At 50.2% G+C, this 23010-nt stretch overlaps 1 protein-coding gene and 1 long non-coding RNA gene across 8 annotated transcripts in view; both read right to left on the bottom strand.

Annotated features, from left to right (window-relative positions):
• The window catches only part of CARD14 (caspase recruitment domain family member 14), a 41759-nt gene extending 25971 nt beyond the window's left edge, over positions 1-15788 (bottom strand). Inside the window, exons 1-6 of one of the 7 annotated variants that reach the window (XM_023211617.1) lie at positions 15758-15788; positions 15471-15499; positions 13541-13857; positions 4805-5041; positions 1376-1606; positions 222-359 (exon numbers count right to left, since the gene is read on the bottom strand). In XM_023211617.1, coding sequence (XP_023067385.1) covers positions 222-359; positions 1376-1586 — 349 coding nt within the window. In that variant the 5' untranslated portion in view covers positions 1587-1606; positions 4805-5041; positions 13541-13857; positions 15471-15499; positions 15758-15788. Of the gene's footprint in view, positions 1-221; positions 360-1375; positions 1607-4804; positions 5042-9716; positions 9753-10236; positions 10393-10444; positions 10507-13540; positions 15268-15470; positions 15500-15757 lie in introns of those variants that run through there. The other 6 variants (XR_002731510.2, XM_023211616.2, XM_023211619.1 and 3 more) reach the window with 6 other exon arrangements.
• A 1331-nt stretch (positions 15789-17119) lies between these two features.
• LOC111542332 lies at positions 17120-22735 on the bottom strand. The gene is made up of 3 exons (XR_002731513.1): positions 22674-22735; positions 21244-21987; positions 17120-17243 (listed from the first exon to the last, which is right to left on the bottom strand). It is a non-coding gene; the product is annotated as an uncharacterized LOC111542332 (long non-coding RNA).
• Positions 22736-23010: the final 275 nt, after the last annotated feature.

Genomic DNA, 23010 nt, shown 5'->3' with positions numbered 1-23010 from the left:
TTCAGGACCAACCCTTTAGAGTCAAGGCGCAGGGGCTCCTTATCCTACCCACCCCCAATACAGGGAGGGGGTTCCTCACCCTCAGAGTGCTGGGGCTGGGACAGGGACTGCAGCCTGGAGGGAAGGGGGAGAAGGGCGAATCGCAGGTAAGTGGGGCACCTGGGGTTACCAGGAGCCTGAGGTTCCTAGGAAGTGCCTGCGATCAGAGTCGGAGCTCTCACCGCTAAAGTTGCTGAAGTCAACATCAGGCTGCAGCCCAGTGACCAGGGTGTAGACGTCAGGGTTGTGGAACTTCAGGCTCTCCAGGAAGGCGATGGCCCCATTCTTCCCTCGAGTCTTCAGCAAATCCAGCAAGTGCCCTTGGGAAGCAGAACCGTCTGTTAGCTACCAAAGGGGCTGCGCGCCCTGGCTGGCTTCCCCACGGGGGAGCGGCCTGGGGCTGGGGAAACCCCTCGCATATCTAAGAATTGGGAGGTAAAAGCAGTTTTCCGGGATCTGCTGGGTGGGATGCACCCTTACTACTCTCACAGGCTCCCTTTACCCACATGACCTCAGTCAGACTTGAGAAGGGTAAAGCTGGCATTTATTGAGCAAAAACTGCAACCCAAGTGCTCTGGCAAGCGTGGGGGGACGGGGACAGGGTGAGGAGGTTGGTTCCTGCTTGCAAGCACCTCCCTGGCAAGCCGGTGGGTGGTGCAGACGCCGGGTCCCACCACAGTGCCATCAGCTTTGGAGCCATGCACAGAAAGAAGCAGAGTGGCACCCCAGGGCTACAGGGGACAGGTCCTAGGGAGCCTCGGGGCCTTCCACACCCAGGGCCCAGAGCCCATCTCTCTCAGCCAGAATGACTAGCGTGGATTAATCTCTCCTGTGTTTGGGGTTCATACGCCAACATGCATGAATATTACCATGTTGATAGCTACCACCTACTGCCTGTTTTCTATAGCCCCAGCTTTGCAGTATTTTATAAACTAACTCACTTGCTGCTTCTAACAACTTTATATGGTAAAGCCATTAGCATCCTCATTTTTTAATGAATAAACACGGCTAGTGGGACCATCAGAATGGACTCCAAAGACATCGGTAGTGGTGTGAATGGTGGTTCCCCTTCAAAGACATGTCCATCTCGAACCTGTCCAGGTGACCTTTTATGGGAAAAGGGCCTTTGCAGATGTAAGTTAATGATTTCAAGATCAGATCATCCTGGTTATCCAGGTGGGCCCTAAATGCAAGAGCAAGTGTTTTTATAAGAGACGTGATGAGAAGAGACCCCCTGAAGATAGAGGCAGACAGTGGAGCCGTGTGGACCGAAAGCCAAGGAACACCTGGGGCCGCAGGAAGCTGGAAGAGGTGGGGAAGAGGGGGCTGCTCTCACCGGCCCTCATGGCGCTGTTGGTGAGCCGGGGGCTGTGCAGCACCTCCTCCTCGTCCAGCTGGCACAGCACCTTGGCCTGGCGCAGGTAGGGAGTGAGGCGGCTGGGGCAGATGCAGCGCACGATCCTGTGGCGGTGGCTCTCCATCATGTCCCACAGCGTCTCCTCGTCCAGCGCTGTGAGCGCAGAGTCCTTGCGGCAAAGTTCCCCCATGGCTGGGCGCTGGAAGGACCCTAGGAGGGGCGGCCATGGGGGTGGAGCTGTCAGGGAAGCAGGAGCCCAGAAGAGCCAGGGTGGCACCATTTTAAAATCAACTCCATCGTAAAATTTGCAAGGTGCACTCTTTGCCAGTCAGAACCCATGGTCCTGGGATGTTTACAGCAGGGGAAGCAGCGTGGTAACGCCTGCAAGGACAAACTCCCATGATGACAAAATGTTCAGATGCTCATCACAGGATAAGATCTGCTTTGAAGATGACTGTACTCATCACCATGGTGTTGGAACGACCTTGACAGTCTTTGCCATGCTAGTTTCTCCCTCTGCGTAAGACTGAGTGCTATGGCCCCACCTGCTCTACCCCAATCCTAAGCAATAACGTCACTAATTCACACTTTGTTGTGTCAGTTACAGCTTTTTCTAAAAATTAAAGTAAATAAATACTTATTTTTTTTGGCCGGGTGAGGTGGCTCACGCCTGGCCGAGGTGGGCAGATCATGAGGTCAGGAGATCGAGACCATCCTGGCTAACATGGTGAAACCCCGTCTGTAGTAAAAATACAAAAAAAATTAGCCGGGCGTGTTGGTGGGAGCCTGTTGTCCCAGCTACTGGGGAGGCTGAGGCAGGAGAATGTCGTGAACCCGGGAGGCAGAGCGTGCAGTGAGCCGAGATCATACCACTGCATTCCAGCCTGGGCGACACAGCGATACTCCGTCTCAAAAAAAAAACAGAAAGAAAGAAATTCATCTAAAATAATGGTAGTAGGCTAGGCATATTGGCTCATGCCTATAATCCCAGCACTTTGAGAGGCCAAGGCGGAAGGATTGCTCAAACCTAGGAGTTCGAGACCAGCCTGGCCAACATGGTGAAACCTTGTCTCTACTAAAAATACAAAAATTAGCCAGGCATGGTGGTATGCACCTGCAATCCCAGCTACTCAGGAGGCTGAGGCAGGAGGATCATTTGAGCCTGGGAGGCAGAGGTTGTGGTGAGCTGAGATTGTGCCACTGCACTCCAGCCTGGGTGACACAGGGAGACCCTGTCCCAGTAAACAAACACACACACAAACAAACAAATAACAGTAGGGGTGCTACACTTTGGAAATGCTGCTTTATATGTTCTTCATGAAAGGTAATTTTCATTAGAAGCAAGACTGTCGGCTTCTCTAGAGCTGAGATCGTGCCACTGCACTCCAGCCTGGGTGACATAGCGAGACTCTGTCTAAAAAAACAACAAAAAAGTTCCCATTGTTTTCAGTTACCTAGCAGGTGGTCCCTTGTTTGCAGCGGCCCAGGACACTGATACAGAGGACTTCACAGAGGACTCCACGTGAGGGAAATGTGCTGGGGAATGACACTGTGCACAAGTGCCTTGGGGAAGATGCTTCAGGGTCGTAACGGCCAGCACGGCTCGGCTGCGGAGAGTATGGGCTTACAAAGGTGGCCAGGCAGACAGAGTGGACAGGTCCCCAAAAGGGCTGAGCTGCAGCTGGTCTGGGCCGCCACCAGGGCTGATGTCCCAAGCCCAGGTCTGTCTGGACAGAGTACATGAAGCACGTTGCTGTTACAGCCCGGAACGCCTGCTCTTCGGGGGACATGCTGGCTAGCGCAGACTCTAAGAGCTGTTGGAGGTCCTCAGCGGTCACCTGCCCAGCGTCCCGTCCTAGCAAGAGGCCCAGGCGTCCTAGCTTTGGAGATAAGCTGTGTCCTCTGCTGTACCCCTGTCTGAGCCCCTATGTGGCATCAACGTAAGGCCATTAGCTCATGAATCCATCTAAATAATTTTAAAATGTTTTAAAACTGTGCACTGTTTCCAGCATATTAAAAAAATCCTCCAAATAACAAATATCCTGCAAATAACAAATATCCATGTACCCACCATGTGGATTCAGCCATCTTGACATTCTGCACTTCGGGTTTCTTTTTAAGGAAACGAGAGGCAGATGGCGCCTTTTGTTCTCTTCAGTCCCTCTTCCCTCCCTCTCTGGCCAGACATTCTAAAAATCATTTTAAAATGTTTTTTTCGAGGTAGGGTCTTGCTGTGTTGCCCAGGCTGGAATGCAGTGAGGTGATCGTGGCTCACTGCAGCCTTGAGCTCCCAGACCCAAGCAATCCTCCCACCTCAGTCTCTCAAGTACCTGAGGCCACAGGCATGCGCCACCATGCCTGGCTTATTTTTTAATTTTTGTAGAGATGGAATCTCCCTAAGTTGCCCAGGCTGGTCTCGAACTCCTAGGCTCAAGTGATCTGTCTACCTCAGCCTCTGAAAGTGCTGGGATTATCGCCCAGCCTAAAAATGATATTTTAAAAATCATTTCCTATAAGTGGAAGTGTGTATAAACAGTATATAGTATCTTTGCATGATACTTCAAGCAGGTTTACATCAACAGCGCCTTCGGTGTTAGCTGGGACTTCACAGAAACTATCGTTCTGTGCAAGGCTGTGCAGCTTCTGAGGTTTCTCATACTGATACATGCAGCTTGATACATGCACGATCCTTCAAACTGTTCACCGGATTCAGTGATATGAATACCCACGTGGACTTATCATGCTCCTGTGTGAGGATATCAGGTTGTGCCTAATTTTTCTCCACTGTCCACAGAGCTGCAGCCACCGCCTTTGTTAATCTCTTGGGCACAGGTGGGAGCGATTCCTCACAGACCCATGAATTCCGGTGACTTGATTCTTTTCATTTGGAATGAGAGGCTGGACCACAGGAGAGAGATGCCTCTTGAAGGGGTCTGTATGCTAAAAATACTTGAGAATCAGAGCAAATCAACACCTGCCATCTAAAAAATGGAAAATGGGCCAGGCGCAGTGGCTCATTCCTGTAATCCCAGCACTTTGGGAGGCCAAGGCAGGCGGATCACCTGAGGTCAGGAGTTCGAGACCAGCCGTCTGACCAATATGGCAGAACCCCATCTCTACTAAAAATACAAAAATTAGCCAGGCATGGTGACGGGTGCCTGTAGTCCCAGCTACTTGAGAAGCTGAGGCAGGAGAATCGTTTGAACCTGGGAGGCAGAGGTTGCAGTAAGCCGAGATCGCGTCATTGCACTCCAGCCTGGGTGACAGTGCGAGACTCCATCTCAAAAATTAAAAATACATATATATTTAAAAATTTAAATAAAACATGGGAAATGATTGTTGGAGAGTCGTGTGTGCAGGAGCAGCACCACAAGCCATCCAAGGAGCCGGGTCTCCGGAAGTACTCACCAGGGGTCTCAGGGTCGCTTTCGCAGGAGCTCCGTGCAGCGGGGTGGAGTCCTCAGTCCCCGCAACGTCTCCAAAGCCCCGTGTGGTGCCGGCTGCCTCCTCTCTGCAGGCTGCTGGGCAGGACGGAGCTGGGCAGAAGGAAGAGCCTGAAGCCAAAGCAGCACCTGGTGAATTGACTGTGATTTCAAGCCATGTGACCTGTTCCAGAACTCAAAGTTCGGTCACAACAACGGCAAGCTGTGGGGAAAAGACGTTAAACTGGGATCCGGGAAATAACTCGACGGACCTTTGACCCCTGTGGTTTTCCTGGTAACTTCTGAAGCTTCCTTAGCACTTGGAAGCAGACTTCTAGAATGCACCTGAGCTTTGAACCCTAGACTACCAAGGAGAGTTGACAGGCGCAGCAGTTATCCAAAGCGTCCACAGGCCTGTCTGGGGCTCCCCACAGGGCGGCCACTCATATCCTTTTGCTGAGTCTCCTTGCCCGGAAGGAAGAACAGCTGGAGAGGACAGCGACGGGCCCAGAGGCCGGGACCGGCAGGTGAGGAGGAGAGGAGAACCAGCCTAGGGCAGCTCTGCCTCATTCCTTCTGATCTCAGTCCTGTTTCTCACTGGAACAGGTGATTGAGGATTGTGAGTCACTGATTGTGCCCCCCCCGAAAAGAATGCTGAGTCTTGACCCCCAGTACCTGTAAATAGGACCTCATTGGGGAATAGGTCCCTGCCAACGTAATCAAGTTGAGGTCATTAGGGTGGGCCCTCGTCCAGGGATGGGTGCCCTTATAACAAGAGGAGAAGGGCTGGGGGCAGTGGCTCATGCCCGTAATCCCACACTTTGAAAGGCCAAGGCGGGCAGATTGGTTGAGCTCTGGAGTTTGAGACCAGCCCGGGCTACACAGTAAGACCTTGTCTCTGCTAAAATTTTTTTTTTGTTTGTTTGAGACAGAGTCTTGCTCTTGTCACCCAGGCTGGAGTGCAATGGCACAATCTCGGCTCACTGCAACCTCTGCCTCCCGGGTTCAAGCAATTCTCCTGCCTCAGCCTCCTGAGTAGCTGGGATTACAAGTGTGCGCCACCACGCCCAGCTACTTTTTGTATTTTTAGTAGGGACGGGGTTTCACCACGTTGGCCAGGCTGGTCTCGATCTCCTGACCTCAAGTGATCCGCCTGCCTCAGCCTCCCAAAGTGCTGGGATTACAGGTGTGAACCACCGCACCCAGCCTAAAAAAAAATTTTTTTTAATTAGCCAGGTGTGGCGGTGCACACCTGTAGTCGTAGCTACTGAGGAGGCAGACGTGGGACGATCGCTCGAGCCTGGGAGGTATAGGTTGCAGAGCTGGGAGAGTGCCACTCCACTCCAGCCTGGACAACACAGCAAGACCCTGTCTCAAAAAAAAAAAAAAAGAAGAAAAGAAGAGGAGAAGGGCCCTATACCTAGATACCCCATGACCACCCCGTGTTGGCCGAGGCCGAGACGGGAGTGACACGCTGAGGGTCGGTGGTAACACTAGAAACTCAAGAGAAGGCATGAAGCAGACCCTCCCTGGAGCCTTCATGGGGGGTGCGGCCCTGCTGACCCCTGGAGTGTGGACTTCTGGCCTCCAGAACCAGGAGCAAATACATTTCTGTTGTTTTAAGCCACCCAGTTTGTGGTAATTTATGATGGCAGCCAGAGGAAGGGTGCACAGGGGCAGAGGGGATGTGGAAATTGTCCATCCATTTCCAGGGATGCGCTGCCAATGGGCACGCTCCCACGGAAGGCTCCTGAGCTCCCGGGCCTCCACCCAGTAGAAGCTTGCATCGCTGGAGTCTGACTCCAGGTCAGAATGATCCTCTGTCCCACTTCAGGACCAGCTATATCATCTGCGGAGCTCAGTGCAAAATGAAAGTATGGTGCGCTTGTTTTAAAAACGTATTCAGAATTTCAAGGCAGTAATAGCAGAGCAATAAAGTCAGCCCAGGGCCCCCAACTCCAGCCCTGCCTTGCATAACTGAGGGGTCCTCAGGCCCACTGTCTATCAGGGCGGTAGCTAAAGGTAGCGGATGGTTTCCTTCACAGATGACGGAATGTCCTAAAGTTAATGGCGGTGGTGTTTGCACGTATCTGTGAATACACTAAAAGCATAGTCAATGGGTGAATTGTGTGCCATGTGGGTTATAGCTCTTCCTTTTTTTTTTTTTTTTGTGAGACAAGGTCTTGCTCTGTTGCTCAGGCTGAAGTGCGATGGTGCAATCTCTGCTCACCGCAATATCCATCTCCTGGGCTTAAGTGATCCTCTACCTTAGCCTCCTGAGTATCTGGGACTACAGATATGTGCCACCATGCCAGGCTCATTGTTTTTTTTTTTTTTTGGAGAGATGGGGATCTCACTATGTTGCCTGGGCTGGTCTCAAACTCCTAGGTCCAAGCAATCCTCCCACCTCAGCCTCCGAAAGTGCTAGGATTATAGGTGTGAACCACTGCGCCTGGCCGTGAGTTATATCTCAACAAAGTTGTTTAAAAAAAAAAAGATCCAGGCTTGGTGCAGTGGCTCACGCCCTTAATTTGGAAGGCAGAAGTAGGAGGATCGCTTGAGCCCAGGAATTCGAGACAAGCCTAGGCAACATAGGATGTTCCTGTCTCTAAAAACAAACAAACAAACAAAAAACAAACAAACAAAAGATTCGAGAGTGACTGGCCATTCCACCCTGCCTCCTGCTTCCCTTTCTGACCCCACTCCCTGCCAGGAAGCCGGAGGAGGGTGGGCTGAGGAGGTCCCTGCAGTGACCGGTTCTGCCCCTGCCACCCCAGGGCCAGGGCTGGGGGGTCCACAGTGCATGGGACACCAGCACCCTCTTTCCTTTCTCTTCATTTTCTGGCCCCCATCCCAGCCAGGGCCTGCCTGTTCAGCGCCCCCACCACAAGCGGGGTTCCTCTCTTGCCAGCTCCTGTTCTCTACCAGGAGGTGTCGGGCAGGAGCGTGTGCTCTGGGCGTTCCCCTGCCGGCCTCCTCCCTTCCATCCCCTTGGCTTCCTCATTCCAGAATCCCTGTTCACCTCAGCTGACCCCGTGACCCCCTAGGAATGTTTCTGGCTCCTGCAGAGGCGTCTGGGTTTCCCTCACTTAGATGACAACCAGGTGGACGCAGTCACTCTGTCACGTCAAGCCCAAAGTCTCCAGGTCAAACTCAACACAGGATCAGAGCAGCCTCCTATACCTCCCTCCCCAGCTCCTGGCGAAATGAACCAAATGTTGTTTTTTAAGAAGTTAAAAAAATAAGTAAGTGAATAAAGCAGCAACCACAAAATGAGGAAAGGAAAACAACTTCTCTGCCACAAACTGAAAAATAGCAGAGGCCAGGCACGGTGGCTCACGCCTGCAATCCCAGCACTTCGGGAGGCTGAGGCAGGCAGATCGCTTGAGCCCAGGAGTTAGAGACCAGCCTGGGCGACATGGCGAAACCCTGTCTCTACAAAAACTACAAAAATTAGCTGGGCATGGTAGCATGAGCCTGTGGTCCCCAAGCTACTTGGGAGGCTGAGGTGGGAGGATCACTTGAGCTCAGGAGGCAGAGGTTGCAGTGAAATGAGATTGCATCACTGCACTCCAGCCTGGATGACAGAATGAGACCCTGTCTTAAAAAAAAAAGGGGGGCAGGAGAATGGCGTTAACCCGGGAGACGGAGCTTGCAGTGAGCCAAGATCCGGCCACTGCACTCCAGCCGGGGCGACAGAGCAAGATTCCGTCTCAAAAAAAAAAAAAAAAAGGAAAAAAAAAAGGAGGCCGGGCACGGTGGCTCATGCTTGTAATCCCAGCACTTTGGGAGGCCAAGGCAGGCAGATCATGAGGTCAGAAGATCGAGACCATCCTGGCTAACATGGTGAAACCCCGTCTCTACTAAAAATACAAAAAGCTAGCCGGGCGAGGTGGCAGGCGCCTGTAGTCCCAGCTACTCGGGAGGCTGAGGCAGGAGAATGGTGTAAAACCCGGGAGGCAGAGCTTGCAGTGAGCTGAGATCCCGCCACTGCACTCCAGCCCGGGCGACAGAGCAAGACTCCGTCTCAAAAAAAAAAAAAAAAAAAGAAAGAAATAATACAAGCAGTAGAAATCAGGGTGGGGGTAGGGGAGGGAAGTTGTCACTTTATCTTCCACGACCCTGTGCTATCTAAAATAAAGTAAGGCCAGGTGACGTGGCTCATGGCTGTAATCCCAGCACTTTGGGAGGCAGAGGTGGGCGGGTTGCCTGAGGTCAGGAGTTCCAGACCAGCCTGGCCAACATGGCAAAACCCCATCTCTACTAAAAATACAAATATTAGCTGGGTGTGGTGGTGCACGCCTATAATCCCAACTACTTGGGAGGCTGAGGCAGGAGAACTGCTTGAACAAGGGAGGCAGAGGTTGCGGTGAACCGAGATCATGCCACTGCACTCCAGCCAGGGAGACAGAGTGAGACTCCATCGCCAATTAATTAATGAATTACATTCAACAAAATGCTGATTTTATTTTATTTTCTGTTTTGTGGAGAATGGGGTCTTGCTATGTTGGCCAGGCTCTCAAACTCCTGGGCTCAAGCAGCCCTCTCGCCTCTGCCTCCCTAAGTGCAATGATTACAGGTATGAGCCACCAAACCCAGCACTGCTGATGTTACATCATGTCACTAATTTATCAAGGTTTTTGTAATCTCTTGTCTGAATCTTGGGGATTTTTAGGAACTAATAGTTCTTCTGGTCATTGTGAAACTGTTCGACCTCATTTGGCATTCCATTATTATTTTTGACAATTAAAAAATATTTTTTGGCTGGGCACGGTGGCTCATACCTGTAATCCCAGCACTTTGGGAGGCCAAGGTGGGCAGATCACAAGGTCAGAAGTTCAAGACCAGTATGGCCAACATAGTGAAACCCCATCTGTACTAAAAATACAAAAAAGTACCCGGGTGTGGTGGTGTGCGCATGTAATCCCAGCTACTTGGGAGGCTGAGGCAGGAGAATCGCTTAAACCTGGGAGGCAGAGGTTGCAGTGAGCTGGGATCACGCCATTGCACTCCAGCCCGGTTGAGAGACTCCATCTAAAAAAAGGAAAAAATGTCGAATCTGGATGCACTGCCTATGAGTTAGCCCAGCTCCTCAAGGAGCAGTACGTAAAAAATAAAAATAATAAAAAAACTTTTGCCAGCAACATCTGAGCTGAACTAAAATTTAAGTAAAATTAAAAGTTTACATTTAAATCATGTAGAATATGATCCCATTTTTATAAAACGGTGTTAGTTTATCTCTGGGAGTCCCTCAATCTATGTGCCCGTCCATCCATTTATTCCAATCCATCCATTCATTCCAATCTGCCAGTCTGTCCTGTCATTCTGCGCATGCGCGTGTGTGTGCGCGTGCATGAGAGAGAAAGGGGGAGAGAGACGGAGAGGCAGAGAGCAGAGGGATTTGGGAACACTCCTCACCAATGCTAATAATGCTTGTTGTTCATGGTGTTCGATTGTTAAGAAATCTGTTGAGGCCAGGCGCGGTGGCTCACTCCTGTAATCCAGCACTTTCAGAGGCCGAGGCAGGTGGATCACTCGAGGTCAGAGTTTGAGACCAGCCTGCCAACATGGTGAAACCCCATTTCTACTAGAAATAGAAAAATTAGCCGGCCATGGTGGTGCTCACCTGTTGTCATAGCTACTTGGGAGGCTGAGGCAGGAGAACCGTTTGAACCTGGGAAGTGGAGGTTGCAGAGAGCGGAGATGGCGCCACTGCACTCCAGCCTGGGAGCCAGGGTGAAACTCCATCTCAAAAAACAAAAAAAAAAAAAAAAAGAAGAAAAAAAAAGAAATCTGTTTAGAATAAACAAGCATGGGTTCAATAAAAACCATAAAGTCATTATTTTAGAAAACAATAAAATTAATCCAATTGGTCAAACAGAGAAGGAGATGGGCCTCATCCTAGAAGTATTCGCCACGGAACACCAGGGTCCGAGGTTGTCTGGGATAGTCCTGTTTATGACTCTCGTCCTAGAGTAGTGATCAACGGTGCCACCTTTCTCTCTCAATACAGACTCGACATCATCATGGGAAGAGGAGGCGAAGGCACACCAAGGCCAAGCTCCTCCAGCTACAGCAGAGACACCAGTCTCCTGCTCCCCTCAGCCCCGATGAACGTGGCGCATGGAGAGGGTGGGAGCCCAGGGGATGACAGATACTGGCTGAAGTGGGGAAAGTTCTAGAAGAGGGAAAGCGGGAGGAAGACTTGGCTGGTCCAGGATGCATCAGTTGGGAAGACAACTGTTTCTTATCCTCAGGGCAGGATTTCTTAGCTTTCCACTTAGTGAAGGAGAGTGTAGCATCTTCATAAAATCCCGGTATTTGCTCCCAAATCTCTTACGAAACATCTACGTCAATAGGCATTTGGCCTGAGCCTAGAGGTTCCGAAGCAGATGGAGAATACAGGAGTCCCTAAAGGGTCGCCTAGAAGGCCTTTCTTTGTGGCCAATGGCCCTGTGATTAAGTTGGTGCCAAAGAGCCAATGACCCAAAAACTAGGGCTTACTGCACTATAATGTTTGTTCCTAGCAAATGACACTCTGGCACGCTCTCTAGTATTTCACTATATCGAGTTGCCAAGGGGCCACATCTCCAGCTTGCAGCTGAAACCCTGGGAGTTCTGGACAGCCAGGTCTCTGTGGATACCCTGAGAACCAGGACTGGTGGCCAGCCCCGGACTACAGGTTCCTTGGGTGCCTTCCCAGACCTGGGTCCAGGTGGCAATGACTGGGTCTGGGAGGGTCCTCTCATTGGACTGCTCCTCTGCCCCTGACTTGCCCGAGCCTCACAGGACTCCTGAGGCGGCTCTGAGGGTGCTGACTGTGCCCTCCCATCAGACTAAACTCAGAAAGCCAGGGCAGCTCAAGCCAAAGCTGCCTCAACAGCAGCTGAAGGCAGAGGCTCTGCAGGACTCTCCAGACCCCAGCCAATTGCTCCAGCCAGCTGCCCCTCAGGCTTCTGGTGCCCCCAGAGCCACACTGGGCTTCGAGCATCAGTGGGTGGAGCTAAATAGAAGTCACTAGTCCCTTCTGCAGTTGCAGTGAAGCAACTTACAGTAGACTCCAATGGCAGTTAACAATTGCAGGAGCTTCTTTGTAACTTGTCCCAATGTAAATAGGGGTTAGTCCTAACAGGAAAACAAACAAACAAACAAACAAACAAAAACACTTTAGGGCTGGGCACAGTGGCTCAAGCCTGTAATCCCAGCACTTTGGGAGGCCAAGGCCCAAGGATCGCTTGAGCCCAAGAGATTGAGGCTGCAGTGAGCTGTGATTGTGCCACTGCACTCCAGCCTGGGTGACAGAGCAAGACCCTGGCTCAAGAAAAGGCAAAGAACAAAAGAAAGAGAGAGAGAGAAAGGAAGGAAGGAAGGAGAGAGAAGGAAGGAAGGAAGGAAGGAAGGAAGGAAGGAAGGAAGGAAAGCAGGAAGGCAAGAAAGCAACCTAAATAGAAGTCACTAGTCCCTTCTGCAGTTGCAGTGAAGAAAGGAAAGAAGGGAAGGAAGGAAGGAAGAAAGGAAGGAAGGAAGGGAATGAAAGAAGGAAGGAAATGAAGGAAGGAAAGAAGGGAAGAAAGAAAGAAAGAAAGAAAGAAAGAAAGAAAGAAAGAAAGAAAGAAAGAAAGAAAAAAGAAAGAGAGAGAGAGGGAAGGAGGGAGAGAAAGAGAGAAAGAAAGAAAAGAGGCTGGGAGCAGTGGCTCACACCTGTAATCCCAGCACTTTGGGAGACCAAGATGGGCAGATCACCTGAAGTCAGGAGTTTGAGACCAGCCTAGCCAACATGACAAAACCCTGTCTCTACTAAAAATAAAAAAAATTAACCAGGCATGGTGGCATGCAACTATAGTCCCAGCTACTTGGGAGGCTGAGGCAGGAGAATCGCTTGAACCCAGGAGGCAGAGATTGCCGTGAGCCAAGATTGTGCCACTGCACTCTAGCCTGGGCGACAGAGCGAGACTTCTGAAAAAGGCAAGAAGAGGGGAGGAGAGGGGAGGGGAAGGGAGGAGAGGAGAGGGCCCAGAGATCCCTAATTCCAAACTCTGAATCTAACTATACAATTCTAGAAGAACCTAAGATCATAAAATCCTGAGCATCTAAGATGTGGGTTCTCCTCATTTGACCCCTCCCAGGTCAACATCCTTCTCCTAACCCAAGGGTCAGTCTCTTCCCTTGCCAGTGAAGTAGGGAAGAAGGTACATGCATACACACACACACACACACACACACACACACACACACGTACACACCCCATGGGGGGCAGATGGTCACAAGCCCAGGAGGAGGGGGCACAGTTCATCCCAGGCCCCCAGTGCCATGACAGGCTTGCTGTGCCCCTGCTACCAAGAGCAGGCAGCTGGTCTTGCTCACTTTGTTCTGAACTTAGACACCTTCCTTCCCCTGTCTTTCGTCCCGCGGCAAAAGTGAGGAGATGAGAGTACAAAACGGAGAATCCCTTTCATCTAGCATGACCCGTGCTGTTTAAAGGTGGAACTCAGCATTCAGAGAATGTTCCAGCGATTGATCCAGCAACACAGACAAGCAGTTTTCTGCTCTCTAGTCCACACACAAGGCAGCACCTCCACTCCTGATGAGGAAGAAGCCGACCCCTCCCACTCCCCTGGGACTGCTCCTGGCCCCATCAGACCTGTGTCAGCTGAGCCCCTCCATAGGCTGAGCCCTCCCATAGGCTGACCTGCTGTCTGCCGGATGGACTGTGTGCACTTACCTTCCCTCTCCCAGGGAAGCGAGGACTGAATGTGGCCCAATCTCTGGCTGAACTGAACGGCAGTGGACAAGCAGGTTTGACAGGCACGTCCCACAGGAGCAGCACCTTATATGGGCTTCTATGAGCCATCGAAGCACAGTACATTCCCACAGTTGGGCATTGATGTAAGAACCACAGGGATGGCGGAAAACAGTCCGTGCATCTGGTCGACCCACAGAAGATGGTGACTGAGGGGAAGGCTTCAGGGCTGGGGACTGGGAATCCTCTCTCCTTTGTGAATGGTCACCCAGTTCATCATTTCTACCCTTGGGAAAATCCTAGGAAGACCAGGATAAATTCTAGGGCCCTTCTTGGGTCTCCTGATCCATTATTGGAAGTATCTAAATAATTACAATAGATCCATCTCGGGTCAACATTTCATAACTATTGTTTAGATTTAGATGAAACTCTTGGTCCTCCATGTTGACATATGTCTAGAATCTCATTGATTTTCACCACCTGCATTGTGGTGCCCTGATCATGGCCCACTGGGACCTCTGCAGTGGCTCCTAACTTCTTCCCACGCCCCCATCACCAGTGCTCAACGTAGCAGGCAGAGAAGTCCTGCTAGAGCATGAGTCAGCTCCTGTCATTCCCTTCGGTGTACAGGTCCTGGAGTCCTCAGCATGACCACGAGGCTCTGCTTATCAAGTCCTTGCTGACCTTCTCTCTCTTTCACCTGCTCCAAACACACAGCCTGACAGTCTTGACCGTCCAGGCACACTTCTGCCCCAGGGCCTTTGCACCTGCTGTTCCCACTGCCTGGAATACTCTTTCCTGTCTTTCCTTCCAGACTCTACTCAAATGCTGCTTCCCAGATCATCCTACTTAACTCTGTAGACCTCCCATCCCAGCCTTCTCTCCCCTTCCCTGTTTCATCTTCTCTGTGAGAATACTGCCTTGGCCTAGCGTGTATTCTAGTTACATGGCTTCCTGCCAGCCTCCTCACTCCTCAGTCACCTACTGAGGACAATAATTACTGTTTTTCTTGTTCCCTGCTGTGTCCCCACCCCTAGGGCTGTGATATTCCATAAATATTGGTTGAGTGAATGAATACACATTGGTGGGGGCTTAGTTTCCAATGATGCAGACACTGAAAGAAGGGAAATTCACAGCTCCATGGCCTGAGAACCTTCAGGATTCTCCTGCAGATAGTCAAAGGTCAGCTTTCAAGGTCATGTAGCCCATGGTGGCTGAGCAGCAACTCCCACCCAATCTCCTGGTGATGAGCCGGCTGAGGGCACAGCCAGCTGGGCAGAGCAAGTGAGAACAGAGGCCGAGGCCAGGTGCAGACATGAACTCTCCAACCAGGGTTCCAGCCCCACTGGGTGTCAGCTCCCCCTCGGGCAGGTTGGTTAAGCCCCTAAGACTCAGCTCTCTCGGTTTCCTCCAGCAGGCCTCAGGATAAGCCCTGCCCCAAGGTGGGAAAGCTCGCCAGCTCATCACACTGTGCTGGCCACAAAGAAACTTCTAGTTACAGAAAATGCAAAGACACGCTGCCATTCCAGTAAAAGAGGGGGCCAGAAGAATGCACCGGAGACAGGAGGAGTCTCACTAAGAACAGAAATAGCCATAGAAATAGTCAAGGCGCAGCCATAGAAAGGAATGAAGGGCCTTTGCAGAGACATGGATGAAGTTGGAAGCCATCATTCTCAGCAAACTAACATGGGAACAGAAATCCAAACACCACATGTTTTCACTCATAAGTGGGAGCTGAACAGTGAGAACACATGGACACAGGGATGGGAACAACACACACGGGGGCCTGTGGTCGGGGGAGTGGAGGGAGAGCATCAGAACAAATAGCTAACGCACGTGGGGCTTAAAACCTAGGTGATGGGTTGACAGGTCCAGCAAACCACCACGCCACACATTTACTTATGTAACAAACCTGCACATTCTGCACATGTATCCCAGAACCTAAAATAAAATACAATAAAATAAAAACAGTCAAGGAAGCCACAACCCCAAAGGACCCTGTGTTTTCTGAGGGCAAAAACCGTATCTTAGGCTGAGTGTAGTGGCTCATGCCTGTAAGCCCAGTGCATTGAGAGGCTGAGGAGGGAGGGTTGCTTGAGGCCAAGAGTTCGAGACCAACCTGGGCAACATAGGAAGACCCTGTCTCTACAAAAAATAACTAAAAAAAAAAAAAAAATAACTGGGTGTGGTGCAACATACCTGTGGTCCCAGCGACTCCAGAGGCTGACGTGGGAGGATCACTTGAGCCCAGGAGGTAGATGCTGCAGTGAGCCGTGGTTGCACCACTGCACTCCAGCCTGGGCAGCAGAAGGAGACCCTGTCAAACAAAACCAAACCAAACCAAACAAAACAAAAAAAACGTATCTTAATCACTATGGCGTCTTCAGGAGGGCCCCACTGGCAGGTCATCTGTATCACACAGAATTACAGCTGCGTACACATGTCCAGAGCCAATAAAGCAGCACCTCTAGTAATCTGGCTGGGTTAGATTAGGGTATCCCTGGAAAAACTCGGAAGGGGGACCTGCGGGACAGGGGCCAGCAGGCACCAGGACAGCACCACCCAGGGACTCTATGCCCTGTGGCAGTGATCAGTAAAGAAACGGACATGTGCCAGACTTGGGCCAGCTGCAGGGCTCCTCTGGGCACATTTTTTTTTTTTGAGACAGAGTCTTGCTCTGTCACCCAGGCTGGAGTGCAGTGGCTTGACTTCAGCTCACTGCAGCCTCCACCTCCCAGGTTCAAGCGATTCTCCTGCCTCAGCCTCCTATATAGTTGGGATTACAACTACGTGCCACCGTGCCCAGCTAATTTTTGTATTTTTAGTAGAGACGGGGTTTCACCGTGCTGGCCAGGCTGGTCTCAAACTCCTGATCTCAAGTGATCTGCCCACCTCAGCCTCCCAAAGTGCTGGGATTACAGGCGTGAGCCACAATGTCCGGCCTCCTCTGGGCACTTTATTCATCCCTAGAATTTAGGGAGTTGGGGAAAAGCTTTGCCTTGAAATCACGATGTTGGCACCAGAGGAAGATGGAGGCGTGAGGCCCTATAAGAATAAAAAATCAGGGCCGGGTGTGGTGGCTCAAGCCTGTAATCCCAGCACTTTGGGAGGCCGAGACGGGCGGATCATGAGGTCAGGAGATCGAGACCATCCTGGCTAACACGGTGAAACCCCGTCTCTACTAAAAAATACAAAAAAACTAGCCGGGCGAGGTGGCGGGAGCCTGCAGTCCCAGCTACTCGGGAGGCTGAGGCAGGAGAATGGCATGAACCCGGGAGGCGGAGCTTGCAGTGAGCTGAGATCCGGCCACTGCACTCCAGCCTGGGCGACAGAGCAAGGCTCCGTCTCAAAAAAAAAAAAAGAATAAAAATCAGATCCTCAAAAGAAACCCCCGAGATCAGGAGTTTAGGTTGATTGAGGTAGGGGGCCTCTACCTGACTCCCCTACCATGGGTGGATGTAAATAAAGGGTCAGGGTGTATCAACAGGAGCTTATGCATCTTCACTGTTATACCTAGGGGCTGGGAGGATTCCAGGACTTACCCCAAGATACTCTAAACAGGTCCTCAACATCCTAGCTGGAGACCAGAGTAGGCGTCTCGGGCTGGGTGACTGGCTGTGGATGAGGATGAGTGGCAGCAGAGACCTCACACCCACCTCTGGGCTGCAACAGTGCGTGCAGTGGGCTGGGTGGGGAATGGCAGGAAGCAGCTATTTCCACAAGAGCTGGTAAAACTGGTCACTCCTGTTGTGTTTTACAACTGCCTACCTGACAGCTCTGCTTGGGTGTCTAGCCGCCTCAAATATAACCCAGCTAAGTCATATCTACTGACTTTTTTTCTTTTTCATTTTAAATATTGAGGCAAAATTCACACAACATAGAATTAACCATTCACAATCTTTTTAAAAAAAAAATACAGGGTCTTGCTCTGCTGCCCAGGCTGGAGTGCAGTGGTCTGACCATGGCTCACTTCAGCCCCAAACTCCTAGGCTCAAGTAATCCTCCCGCCTCAGCCTCCCAAGTAGTTGGGATTATAGGCATGTGCCACCACATTCAGCTAATTAAAAAAATTTTTCTTTGTAGAGATAGGGTCTTGCCATATTGCCCAGGCTGGTCTCAAATACCTGGCCTCAAGCGATCCTCCTGTCTCAGCCTTTCAAAGTACTGGGATTACAGGTGTATGCCACCATGCCTGGCTAATTATTTTATTTTATATTCCCTAAAGATGGGGTCTTGCCATGTTGCCAAGGTTGGTCTTGAACTCCTGACCTCAAGTGATCCGCCCACCTTGGCCTGGAATTACAGCGTGAGCCACAATGGCCAGCCAAAATTACCATTTTTAAAATGAGCAATTCAGGCCAGGCGCAATGGTTCACATCTATAATCCCAGAACTCTGGGAGGCCAAGGTGGGCAGATCACCTGAGGTCAGAAGATCGAGACCAGTCTGGCCAACATGGTGAAACCATCTCTACTAAAAACATGAAAATTAGGCCAGGCACAGTGGCTCACGCCTGTAATCCCAGCACTTTGGGAGGCCAAGGCCGGCAGATCACGAGGTCAGGAGATCGAGACCATCCTGGCTAACATGGTGAAACCCCATCTCTACTAAAAATACAAAAAGTTACTGGGTATGGTGGCAGGCACCTGCAGTCCCACCTATTCAGGAGGCTGAGGCAGGAGAATTGCCTGAACCTGGGGCGCAGAGGTTGCAGTGAGCCAAGATCATGCCACTGTACTCCAGCCTGGGTCACAGAGTGAGACTCTGTCAAACAAACAAACAAACACAGTTCAGTGGCACTTAGTAAATATACAATGTTGTGTGACCACTATATCTAGTTTCAAAACATTTTTATCACCCAAAAAGAAACCACACACCCGTTAAGCAGCTCCCAGTCCAAGGCAACCACCAATCTGCTTTCCATCTCTGGATTTGCCTGTTCTGCACATTTCATATACATGGAGTTGTGCAATACGTGGCCTCTTGCATTGGTGTCTTTCCCTCTACATGATGTTTTGAGGCTCCTCCATGTCATAGCCTATGTCAGTGCCTCATCTCGGATGTGGCCATATCATATTCCACTGTGTGAATGCCATGCTTTGTTGATTCATTTGTCTGTTCATGGCCATCAGGCTCCTGTGAGTGCTGCTATTGTAACCTTGTGGTGGGTTCATTTATCCCACTTCCCAGAAAGAGCCAATTTATCAAGACAGGGGAATTGCAATAGAGAAAGAGTTTAATTCATGCAGAGCTGGCTGAACATGAGACTGGAGTTTCATTATTACTCAAACCAGCCTCCCCAGAATTCAGAGGCTAGGAGATTTTTCAAGGATAGTTTGGGGGGCCTGTGAATGAGTGTTGCTGGTTGGTTGCAGATGCAATGACAGAGGTGACAGTCTTGTTCTGGGTGAGGCCACAGGACACATTGGCAGGTCCAGGTGGAGCCATCAGCTATCAGAAATGCAAAACCCTGGCTGGGCGCAGTGGCTCACACCTGTAATCCCAACACTTTGGGAGGTCAAGGCAGGCAGATCACAAGATCGAGAGATCAAGAACATCTTGGCCAACATGGTGAAACCCCGTCTCTACTAAAAATACAAAAAAAAAAAATTAGCCGGGCGTGGTGGCACGCACCTGTAATCCCAGCTACTCTGGAGACTGAGGCAGGAGAATCACTTGAACCTGGGAGGTGGAGGCTGCAGTGAGCTGAGGTCGGGCCACTGCACTCCACCCTGGGCAACAAGAGCAAAACTCCACCTCAAAAAAAAAAAAAAAAAAGCAAAATCCTGAAAAGACATCTCAGAAGGCCAATCTTAGGTTTATGTGTATACGTCAGCAGACTCAGGCTCCTCTCATCCTCCTAACTTGGTAGTCTTTAAATTAGCCTTATGATGGCAGTTCAGTTTTGGAGAAGGGCTATTATCATCTAAACCATAAACTAAATGTCTCCCAGACCTAGCTTGGCACAAGTCCAGGAATGATAATGGGCAGTTTTGAGGTTAAAGACAAGATGAGGTGTTTCACTTGAGCCCATGAGATTGAGGCTGCAGTGAGCTATGATTGCACTACTGCACTCCAGCCTGGGCTACTCAGTGAGACCCTATCTCTTAAAAAATTAAAACAACAACAAAAACAAACAAAACAACCAAACTGCACACTTTGGATTCCATGTGGGATTAACAATGGAAGCTACTCCATTTTGGAGTCTGGTATTTAAAATTCTCACTGTGGCTTGGGTTTGCTTCCTGATCAGGGAATCAGTCCCTACTGGTTTCCATTTATTGATCCTAATCCCTTCCATGAACAGCTTTTGATTTCCTGTCTTCTTCTGTCTTTGGGACACAGGGCTTTTGGGCCCTTGTGTGCAGGTGGTCAGCTGAGAAGCTGAGACCCTAGAGAATACGGCTGAACAGAAATGTGAGTTAGACTCCATTTGTGGCTAGTGAAACTTCACTTTCTTTGAGCTGTCTTTGGGATGATTCTGGGTCTTATACAAAAAGACTTATCAGCTGTTTGGCCCAGCTAAAATCTGGTAACAAGAGATTTGAAAGGATTTTGGTTGGGGGAGGGAGGGACAGCGTCTCGCTCTGTCAACCAGGCTGGAGTGCAGTGGCGCAATCTCAGCTCACTGCAACCTCCGCCTCCTGGGTTGAAGCAATTCTTGTGCCTTAGCCTCCAAAGTAGCTGGGATTAAAGGCATGCACCACCATGCTTGGCTAATTTTTGTATTTTTGGTAGAGACATGATTTCATCATGTTGGCCAGGCTGGTCTCGAACTCCTGACCTCAAGTGATTCATCCACCTCGGCCTCCCAAAGTGCTGGGATTACAGGCGTGAGCCACTGTGCCTGGCCAATTCCTTCCCTCTTTTTTTTTTTTTTTTTTTTTTTTTTGAGACAGAGTCTCGCTCTGTCGGCCAGGCTGGAGTGCAGTGGCACAATCCCGGCTCACTGCAACCTCCACCTCCCAGGCTCAAGCAATTCTCCTGCCTCAGGCTCCAGAGTAGCTGGAATTACAGGCACCTGCCACCATGCTTGGCTAATTTTTGTATTTTTAGTAGAGATGGGTTTCACCATGTTGTCCAGGCTGGTCTCAAACTCCTGACCTCAGGTAATCCACACACCTCGGCCTACCAAAGTGCTGGGACTACAGGCATGAGCATTCCTTCTCTTTTTAGACCACACAGGGTAACTTCCTGACATTGCCATGGCATTTGTAAACTGTCATGGCGCTGGTGGGAGTGTCATTTTGCATGCTAACACATTATAATCAGTATACAATGAGCAGTGAGGACAGGCAGTCGTCACTTCCATCACCATCCTGGTTTTGGTGGGTTTTGGCTGGCTACTTTATCGCATCCTGTTCTATCAGTAAGGTCTTTGTGACCTATATTTTGTACCAATCTCCTATCTCATCCTGTGACTAAGAATGCCTAACCTCCTGGGAAAGCAGCCCAGTGGGCCTCAGCCTTATTTCACCCAGACCCTGTTCAAGATGGAGTCACTCTGGTTCGAATGCCTCTGACACCTCTGTTCACTTCATTTTTAAAAAATTGTTCTCCCATATACTTTTACTCTGCCCCACTCCTGCTTCCGCTGCCATATTCAGTACCATGTAAAGAGATCCAGAGATTTCTAATGACCCAAACCCCTTAAGGAACTCAGAAAAAAAAAAAGATGCCACTCACCGTTTGTTGGAGGTCTTCTGCTTTCCTTGTGAAGTTTCAAGCGTCACATGCAGAGTCTTCTGAGGTCTAAAGCTCTGCCCTCTTTTGCATGGTATTACCTGATCTCTTTGGCTTTTCAGGGATACCAAAAATTACCCAGTATTGTGAGAAAACTTGACCGTGGTTTGCATAATGGCTAGGCAAGAGATACAGTTTTAGAGGTGGCTAATGGCAGTTGCTTACAGAAAATGGTTATTACTACAGAGGGTGACAAAAAGCATGGTTTGGGGCACCAGTGAAGTGGGAAATCAGCCAGATTTGTTTTCTGAGCACCAGTAATGACCCTGCTGGTCAAAGCAGGATGCAAGTTGGGTACAGCGGCCATCCAGTCCCGATGCACTGTGGGAGCATCGCACCATGCAGTCCCATGCTGAGATGAAATGCCCTGTCGGGGTATTGAACCATCCAGTCCCAGGCTGAGACGAAATGCACTGTGGAGGCACTGTACTGTCCAGTCCCATGACGAAATGAAATGCACTGTGGGAGCATTGCGCTGTCCAGTCCCGTGCTGAGGTGAAATGCACGGTGGGAGCATCACACTGTTCAGTCTGGCGAGGAGATGAAATGCACCGTGGGATGATCACACCGTCCAGTCCCGTGCTGAGATGAAACACACCGTGGGAGCATCGCCCCATCCAGTCCCGTGCTGAGATGAAATGCACCGTGGGAGCATTGCACCAGCCAGTCCCAGGCGTTCTCTTCTTTCTGGGACCCAGGATTTGGTGTAAAAATGGGATCTTTGATTTTGGAGGATCTGTGCTCTGCCTTCCAGCTGTGCCTGCTTCATGCATATTTAAAGATTAGGCCTTAAAAACTCCATGCTTGGCCGGGCACGGTGGCTCAAGCCTGTAATCCCAGCACTTTGGGAGGCCAAGACGGGCGGATCACGAGGTCAGGAGATCGAGACCATCCTGGCTAACACAGTGAAACCCCGTCTCTACTAAAAAATATAAAAAACGAGCCGGGCGAGGTGGCGGGCGCCTGTAGTCCCAGCTACTCGGGAGGCTGAGGCAGGAGAATGGCGTGAACCCGGGAGGCGGAGCTTGCAGTGAGCTGAGATCCAGCCACTGCACTCCAGCCCGGGGGACAGAGCAAGACTCCGTCTCAAAAAAAAAAAAAAAAAAAAACTCCATGCTTTCTTTCCCCTTTTCATTAAAGGGCTCTACTCTTCAGGGTAATCTAATTTATCTAGTCATCTAATTAAGAAACAGGCTAAGTTTAAAAACCAAAATGCAACATTCTAACATTTAGCTGGTTATTTTGAAACTCTTTGTAAAATAATTTTACATCTATAAAGGCAATCTCCATTTATAAGGGCATCTCCTCTCTAAACCAGGAGGAACTTTTAGGATGGGGAAGATACAGCTTACAGTTCACATAACAAACCTTACCTTTGCTTAGGCTGGGCACGGTGGCTCACACCTATAATCCCAGCACTTTGGGAGGCTGAGGTGGGCAGATCAGCAGAGATCAGGAGCTTGAGACCAGCCTGGCCAGCATGGCAAAACTCTGCCTCTGCTAAAAATAAAATAAAATAAAATAAAACTAACTAAATAAATAAATAGATAAATAAATTAGCCAGGCATGGTGGCATTTGCCTATAATCCTAGCTACTCAGGAGGCTGAGGCAAGAGAATAACTTGAACCCAGCAGGCAGAGGTTGCAGTGAGCCGAGATTGTGCCACCGCACTCCAGCCTGGGCAACAGCGTGAGACTTTGCTTAGATCT

This window comes from Piliocolobus tephrosceles, chromosome 16 (genome assembly GCF_002776525.5).
Source record: "Piliocolobus tephrosceles isolate RC106 chromosome 16, ASM277652v3, whole genome shotgun sequence".
NCBI classification, from domain to species: Eukaryota; Metazoa; Chordata; class Mammalia; order Primates; family Cercopithecidae; genus Piliocolobus; species Piliocolobus tephrosceles.
The sequence above is the reverse complement of the archived record's forward strand: the minus strand, read 5'-3'. Positions and strand labels throughout refer to the sequence as shown.